Source organism: Clupea harengus, chromosome 8 (genome assembly GCF_900700415.2).
Source record: "Clupea harengus chromosome 8, Ch_v2.0.2, whole genome shotgun sequence".
NCBI lineage: Eukaryota > Metazoa > Chordata > Actinopteri > Clupeiformes > Clupeidae > Clupea > Clupea harengus.
This window is the reverse complement of record NC_045159.1, coordinates 10,867,575-10,875,743: the sequence shown is the minus strand read 5'-3', so window position 1 is coordinate 10,875,743 and position 8,169 is coordinate 10,867,575. Positions and strand designations below refer to the sequence as shown.

General features: G+C 44.8%; 1 protein-coding gene across 4 annotated transcripts in view; it reads right to left on the bottom strand.

Annotated features, from left to right (window-relative positions):
• Positions 1-848: 848 nt before the first annotated feature.
• apbb1 (amyloid beta (A4) precursor protein-binding, family B, member 1 (Fe65)) overlaps positions 849-8,169 on the bottom strand; it is a 12,286-nt gene continuing 4,965 nt past the window's right edge. Inside the window, exons 5-15 of one of the 4 annotated variants that reach the window (XM_031571823.2) lie at positions 8,007-8,080; positions 7,747-7,807; positions 7,207-7,353; positions 6,731-6,858; positions 6,341-6,346; positions 5,068-5,182; positions 4,496-4,580; positions 4,051-4,131; positions 3,094-3,209; positions 1,896-2,072; positions 849-1,155 (exon numbers count right to left, since the gene is read on the bottom strand). In XM_031571823.2, the coding sequence (XP_031427683.1) occupies positions 991-1,155; positions 1,896-2,072; positions 3,094-3,209; positions 4,051-4,131; positions 4,496-4,580; positions 5,068-5,182; positions 6,341-6,346; positions 6,731-6,858; positions 7,207-7,353; positions 7,747-7,807; positions 8,007-8,080 (1,155 nt within the window). In that variant the 3' untranslated portion in view covers positions 849-990. Of the gene's footprint in view, positions 1,156-1,895; positions 2,073-3,093; positions 3,210-4,035; positions 4,132-4,495; positions 4,581-5,067; positions 5,183-6,340; positions 6,347-6,730; positions 6,859-7,206; positions 7,354-7,746; positions 7,808-8,006; positions 8,081-8,169 lie in introns of all 4 variants that reach the window. The other 3 variants (XM_031571821.2, XM_031571824.2, XM_031571822.2) reach the window with 3 other exon arrangements.

The following is an 8,169-nucleotide window of genomic DNA, read 5'->3' as shown; positions in this document are numbered from 1 at the left end:
GCATTTAACTTGCATTTACATATTTCAAGATCACTGTAGTGTTCCTAAAATGCTCTGATGATTTGCCGTGTTGACAATGTTTTCTACTTGTTCGTTTGTTCATTAATGCTCACATGTTCATGGGCATTTTTTGTTTTTTTTCTTTGTCATTACTTCATTTGCAAAATTGCACAAACCATGACCAATTCATGATCATTTTTGATATATAAATATTTTCTATCATCAGTAACTCGTACGATCCCGTACCACTGTGAGTCCCTCTTACTTTACACAACATTGCGAGGACAGCCGGTAAGGGAACTTTCCACCCACACACTTCCATTAATTAATGTGTGTGTGTGTGTGTGTGAGTGTGAGTATGTGTGTGGGGGGGGAGTGGGGGTGGTAATCAAGACAGATACTTGGCCTCTGAACAGGAACATAAAGTAGGCAGGTGAAGAACATGTGGAGAACATCCAATCCTGAACACCATCCACAGATCACCTTCTAACGCTGAGCTCAGACCGGAAAGGAAAGGCAGAGAGAAGAAGAAGGAGGAGGAGAACGAAACAGAGGGAGGGAGGGGAGGAGACAGGACCAGGAACTGGCAGCTAATGTGAGTAGGTGGGTGGGTAAGGGATGACAGAGAGGACAGGGGAAGAGGAGTGATTTCTACCTGTGTGTGCGAGTGTGTGTGTGTGTTCGGGAGGGGGGGGCAGGCGGTTTAGAGGCCGAGAGGACACTGACTGACCCAGGAATAGGGAGTGTTTTTCCAGAGAGTCTGTGTGTGTGTGTGTGTGTGTGTGAGCAAGAGAGAGAGAAAAAGAAAGAGACAGAGAGAGAGAAAGAGAGAGAGAGAGAGTGAGAAAGAGAGAGAGAGAGAGAGAAAAAGAGAGAGAGAGAGAGACAGAGAGAGAGAGAGAGTCCTGTGTGTGGTGTGTGAGGGGGACAGTGGACGTGTATTGGCACATGGGGGCACTGGAGAGAGACTGAGACACTGGATGTGCTCCCTTAGGGCGTCTGGGAGCCGGAGCGCCTGAAGCTACCCAGCAGGCTCTGCACCCCCTTCCTGACGCTGGAGCCCACCCGCCTGGCCACCGAGTCGGCAGGGGGGCCCGGCAGACATGAGCCGCCGCTGCTGGGGGGCCGCGCGTCCAGACACTTCTGGTATCGCAGCTGCAGAGGGACAAACAGCGCACAAAGGGGTCAGCTATACCAAATATCAAAATATCAGCATCATAAAAAAGTATCAGATGACTATGGCCTGAGTAAAAAACAACAGACTCAAATCAAACCCTTGACTATAGCAATGTTCTTGGATAGACTCGGATTTTGGATCACTGCCTTCCAGAGTTTGTGCTTGTGCGGTCTATAAAAGTGATTTCTCAGGAGAAGAAATCAAGTTGATTTGTCTTTGCGCTGCTAAATTGAACTGAGCACTTAAATGAAGTGACTGCCATTAGACCACTCTCCACAGGCTGATTAGTGACTAATCGAGTGGCTGCTCCAACCCTGTGATCCCATCTGAAGTGAACTGCTCGGAAAAGCTTCCACAATGAGTTCAGATTCAACAGTTGCCTGGCAACCTTTGAGCATCCCCTTACACAAATTACTTATTCTTATCTTATAATGACTATGCAAGTACCATCACCACCACTTCATCAGCTTATTTTGTTGTTGCTATTATTATTATTATTATTATTATTAATAACTATTATTTAATTATTGTTGTTATAATTATTATATTCATGAATCTTATGATTGTTATTTTGTTTGTTATTGTTTGCGGTTATTATTATCTTCATATACAGCCTTTCCATCACCAGAAACCTTTCTCTAAAATCAGTGTTGGTTGCATGTTGTGACCATTCCACCACACCGGGGGGCGATGGAGGCCATCCCAGGTTGAGACTCACCATGCAGGCGGCTTGCACGGCCTCGCTCAGGCTGGCGGCGTTGGGCTCACACCAGAACATGTGGCAGATAAAGTGCCCAGGAGCCTCGGCATTGATGAAGGCGAACGTGTGCACGTCCTTCCCCACCCCCATGAAGGAGAGGAAACGCACGCGGCACTCTGACACAACCTCCTCCGTCTGCGGAAGAGGGGGAATCACAGAGAGAGAGAGAGAGAGAGAGAGAGAGAGAGACAAACAGAATGACAGACAGACAGAAAGAGAGAGAGCAGTGATTGATTGAAAAAAATGGAAGGAGCCATAAAGTTGTTGAGATATTTCCAACAGAAGTATGGCTTTTTATAGGTGATTACAGTAAATCCTCAAATAAAGACCGGGATTCAAGTAGAGGCCGGGCTTCAGATAGTAGCTGGGGGCGTGGTCGATACGGACAAATAAAGGCCGGGCCCCGAATACAAGCCGGGGGTAAAAAAAGGTACCGGTAGCCTATTTTACTGTAGCCTACCAGCATCAGTCCATCAGCACAAAGCAGACATCACAATTGAATTGAATGCATTTCATAAATACATGTTCTCCTCATGTTTAATGTTGTTGGCTAATTTCATGGCTGTTTGCAATAAAAAAAAAAAAATGTTTCAGCCTACAAGGCGAATTTGTTAGTTACTTGACTAAATGATAGAAGACATTCCCCCAAAATACCTCTTTTTAATGATTTTGTCGTCGTTTCGTGATTTCCGCTAAGACATTTTTTTTCTTCAGGCTAATAGAACTTTAACGTTCCAGGTGTTACGTAGCAACCCATTACTTGCTGACTTCAAGTTACAATGACTTTCAGCTACGTTAAATGACCGGACTTCTTGCAGAATGATATGAAAGATGTGAATTAGAAGCACAAAACCCGTTGCCAATGACAGCGGTCATTGACTTTTCGGAGTGGTGAATATCAAGAAATTACATACCTGCTAACGTTGGGGTGCCCTATTCAAATCAACTGAACTTTTTGGAACATTCTGAAGAGCCGTATAATAAGTAAAAAATAAAGGCCTGCCCCTAATACAAGCCTGCCCCAAATACAGGCTGGTGCGCTGTGCAGCCTAAGTAAATAAAAGCCCCGGCCACTATTTGAGGATTTACGGTATGTCTCTGTGTGTGTGTGTGTGTGTGTGTGTGTGTGTGTGTGTGTCTGTGTGTGCACCCTCACCTCTGCGTGTAGTATAGTAAGCGTAGCCGAGGCCACATTCACAGTCACCGGTGTCCAGTCATCTTTCTCTTTGGTGTTCATGGCTGTCGCCAGGGCAACGTTAATGATGTCCACTCCTGAATGTCCAAAAATCACAGACATACGAAACGCTGACCTTCATCTGGCTTACTTACTTCTCATCAGTGTTAAAAACATCTGCAGTTACAAACACACACACACACACACACACACACACACACACACACACACACACACACACACACACACACACACACACACACACACACACACACACACACACACACACACACCAGGGATGGTGGAAATGGCTGGAAATTACGTTTTTTTTTGCGTGGTAAAATTGACAAAAAAACGATAAATGAAAATGTCCAGTAATTGTGCTCATACAAAACATATCATTAAACCAGACATTTGTGTTTTACCCAAACCCGATAGATGATCTGTATTGTTATTATCTAATTTCACTGGTTAATGCAGCCTTGATAGCCTACAATGTAAGGGTAAGTAAGAGGAACCTTCAGAAAGGTAAGTATAGGCTTATTTTACTTCCCAAACCTTGTTTTGATTCTGTTGACAAACAAACCACTTGTAGAATTTCTCTCATCTCATGGCGTAATTGCTTTGATAATCATTTTGTGTAGTTGTAGCCTAGGGAGTAACTTGCAGCATGGGTATATACAGCATGCTTACACAGCCCATAACACCATCCTGGTTACCACACACACAAAAACAAACACACACACACACACACACACACACACACACACACACACACACACACACACACACACACACACACACACACACACACACACACACACACACACACACACACACACACACACACACACACACACACACACACACACACACCTGCAGTAATTGGGTAGAAGAAAAGAGAAAAGTAGAAGCATTCCTTACCAAAACGTCCCTTACCTACAGGTTTGGCCACTGGCACGTTACCGAGGTATTGAACCTGGAAACGCTGGACCAGTTCATTCTTTGGTACGGGAAATTCTGGAGAAAAAGAAAGACAGACATGAGGGAGAAGAAGGAAAAGCAACAAATTAGACAAGTGGCGACCTGTGCCAGGAAATCACCAAAAAACCTCCTGCCATCACAGTGACCAAAGAATCTGTAACCAACACACTGGGCGTAATTAACTAAGAAGTCGCTGTTACCATGGAGATACTAACAGCCCTACAGTCTTTAGACTCTTCATATCCACTACCATAGTGATGTCTGTGCGCTACTAATGCACTCCTACTGTGAAGTGTGAGCAGTAGTGCAGAGCCAGTAGGCAGACGGAGGCCTACTCAGAGATGCACAGGTCAATGGAGTTAGGGGGAGTAGCAGGTTCAGGATGCCCTGACTGAGTTACCCTGAAAGGGCATGTCCAGCAGCTTGGAAGGGTCGATATGCAGCTTGCTCATGGAGGTCTTAGAGGACTTCCTCTGCGCCATGATCTGTAAAACAGGACATACAGGACATTGGAGAAAAACAATTCTTCACTTGCACTGGGTGCTCTGACAGTGGATTGAGGATAACCTTTATTATGCTTAACAGTAATGATTTGGTGAGTGAGTGTATGTGTGTGTGACTGAGTGGATAAAAAGTGTGTGCAAAATCTGTACACACACATCCACCCAAAAACACACCTATGTCCTAGTTGGGAGACCACTGTGGGACCATACCCTGTGTGTATGCATACATTATTTATAGACATGCATACAACTCAGACAGAACTGAGTGTAAAAGTGTGTGTAGATAAAAGTAAAAGTAAGAGTGTGTGTGGGTGATTAAGTGAGTGCATGATGTTCAATAGAGCCCACCAGCTCCCTCTAGAGGAGGTTCAGGCTTTGATTTGTGGAGGACGGCCTTGAGGCGATGCGGTCCGTCGAAAGCTCTCAGGCCGGGGGGGGGGGGGGGGGGCAGGCTGCTGGGCGTGCCTACCTTGGAGCAGATGTCGTGCATGCTGGTGGCGATGTTCTTGGCGGGGGTGTCGCATCTGAACACGTGACACTTCAGAACGTGGGTCAGCTTGTCCCGCGCCACATACGCAAAGTCCCTGCCACCACAGAGCATTTAACTCAGCACATACTCCGACACAGACACACACACAAAATGCACACGATGCAAAGTACTCATAATCAGACACAAACACACTCTCATTGGACATGGAGAAACTAATGACGGCATGAAAATGTGACACAATAACAATCCTACATCGATATCTATGGAAGGACAGTTCATTATTTGATACCACTTGCTATGAATACTGTTTTACAATGCATCTCAAGCACAGTTATAAAGCATGATATGCACTTCATAGTCTTACAATGCCTGCTCATTAAATGGTTGTGACTATTGTAATGCAGTCTTTTAGGGAGCTTGTGCAATCCTATATAAAGGAAACGCATCCACTTATGATGCGTTATACATATTTATAATGCATTATAAATGCGCTTGTTATGCTTTATAAAATAAGGCATTCATTGGAAGTGTTACCAACAGGACTTGTGTTATGGGTGTTAGCTGAAGACTGTGAGACACAAACACATCATGATAACTCCATTCCTTTGAATCTTAAGGACCAGCCAGCAGAGTGGAAGAAAGGAGACTACATAGCCAGTGCTGGTGAAGGGCGTGGTCTTAAAATCCAAAGGAAAAATCTAAAGTTGTATTCATGTCAGTTTTGAGATCTGACCAAAGGCCGTTACACACACACACACGGCACTTTGTTCAGAATCACACAATAGTTCATACCATACACACCACACAGGAGGAACAGCTCACTGTTTTGATCATTCCAATTGCTTCACTTTTTTTTTGCCATGTCCACAATGTGTAACAGCCTTTGTGTATCTAGTATGGCAAGGTCTACATTCTATCCGAACACGAGAGATACTAGGGGATATGTAGACTGAGGAGAAGCTGATGGGATTTCATGTAAGTAAGTCTCTAAACAGACAAAGGCAAACAATTCATCAATACATTATACACTCATCTTTGATAACAGATATCTGCAAGACCTTGATGAATTTCTTATATACGTTTTAGCATGCACTGACTAGACATAATTTAAATGAGAATTGTTCTAGCCATCTAGCATTGTAGCACATGAACGTTCCAGAAAGCATGAGGGTGGATGCAAGAGGGGGGGGGGGGGGGGCTATGTCAGCGTAACCATGACAACAACAATCAATGTAGCACAGTGATACACTACCTCTCCCTGCGTCCAAAGATGCGGCAGAACAAAGAAATCAAAAGAGCAGTTGAACACACAACCAAAGTGGGAGAGAGGGAGCAGGAGCAACACACAAATTAATAGGAGCACGGCCAGAAAGAAGCACAGGCATAGGTTAGGCACAACTTTTGCTCTAGTGGCAAAAGTAAAATCAAAATGAAAACGTAATAACACGCAGCACAAATTAACATAAGAACTATGCCAATTGAGGTAAACGTGTGCTAGGTCTTTGTGTTGGTAGATACAGCATAGAAGGAAGGGTTCATTTTTATTACATACCAACAATGCCCGATTCTATACTTTAGTTCATTTGTGTGTGTGTGTGTGTGTGTGTGTGTGTTTGAGATCAGACACCTCCGTCACACCTACCTGCCGTTGTCTCGGCCCACCCCCCACACACGGATACTGATGATGGGCTGGGAGTGCAGCAGCGTCTGGCTCATAGGGTCAATCAGTTTCAGCGTCTCATTCTCCAGGACCAGCAGCATGTCTTTACCCTGGACACACACCAGGGGGCGACAAAGAGCATAATCAGGCACAGTCTTGGGCCACTGCAATATGTGAAGTCTACAATCAAGCAAACACTATTTTCTCTCCATAGGCCAGACGCAAACCCTTGTCCACACATGCCTGAAAACACTCCATACAAGTACACGCTCATGTACTTTATGTATTTGTGTCCAAGACACAAGAGATGTTTACAGAAAGACTGGGATTTGGTGTAGTTCATGTGTCTTAAACAATCACACACACACACACACACACACACACACACACACACACACACACACACACACACACACACACACACACACACACACACACACACACACACACACACACACCTCTCCCCAGATGCCTGCTGTGTCATGCAGGTTGTGTTTGTGGTAGGACAGCTGCCTGATGCAGTTATTGACGGCCACGCTGCTCTTGCCAGGAGCCATCTCCTCCTCAGATATCTCCACCCAGCCCAGAGAACGCACCGCAAAACACTGCAAAGGGAGATGATACGGAGGGAAACAGGATGAAAGAAGGGGGAAAAGAGAGACAGAAGGAAGAAGGGGGAAATTAGACACAGGGAAAAAGAGGGAAGGAGAGAATCAGGGATGGATGGATAGAGTGAAACAGGGAAAAGGGGAGCGAGTGAGAGAAAGAAAGACAAAAAATGAGAGAACACAAAATGGGGAGAAAAGAACAGAAAAAAAGAGGTAAAGGTAAAATAAAAAGAGGGAGACAAAGAAAGGGAGCAAGGTGCCAGTGTAGGGAGAGATTAAGGAGTGAACAGAGAAAGATACATCACACAGTGACAAACAGGCTAAATGACCGATCCAATGACCGATCCGGATCAATATGTAACCCAAAACGTGACTTCTGGCCCACCATACCTTTGAATCTGAGTCTGTGTTATAGCCATCAAGTTTCTGATCACCTTCCGATTGATTGCAACTGAAAGAAGACAAGAGGGGTTGTGTAAGGGACAAAGGAAACAGAGAGAAACAGCAAAAGACTTACAGAAATAACTTCAAAAGCATATATACACCAAACATGCTCCAGGAAAAGACCAATTAATGTCAGTCTCAACTGGCGCTAGTGGCATTCTGTCTGCTAAGTCTTTTTTTTTTTATATGCCAGTCATGATATTCACCTCAGGTTGATCGAGGCATAGCGAAGAGTTGCCCCCTCGAACTCCTTCAGACTTTGATCAGACGTCACATCATCCTGTAAAGCACAACATCACAGCACAGAGTGAGAGTGGAGCGACGGGAGAGACTGACATGCTCAGCAGCACTGTTTCAAACCCAGCGCTG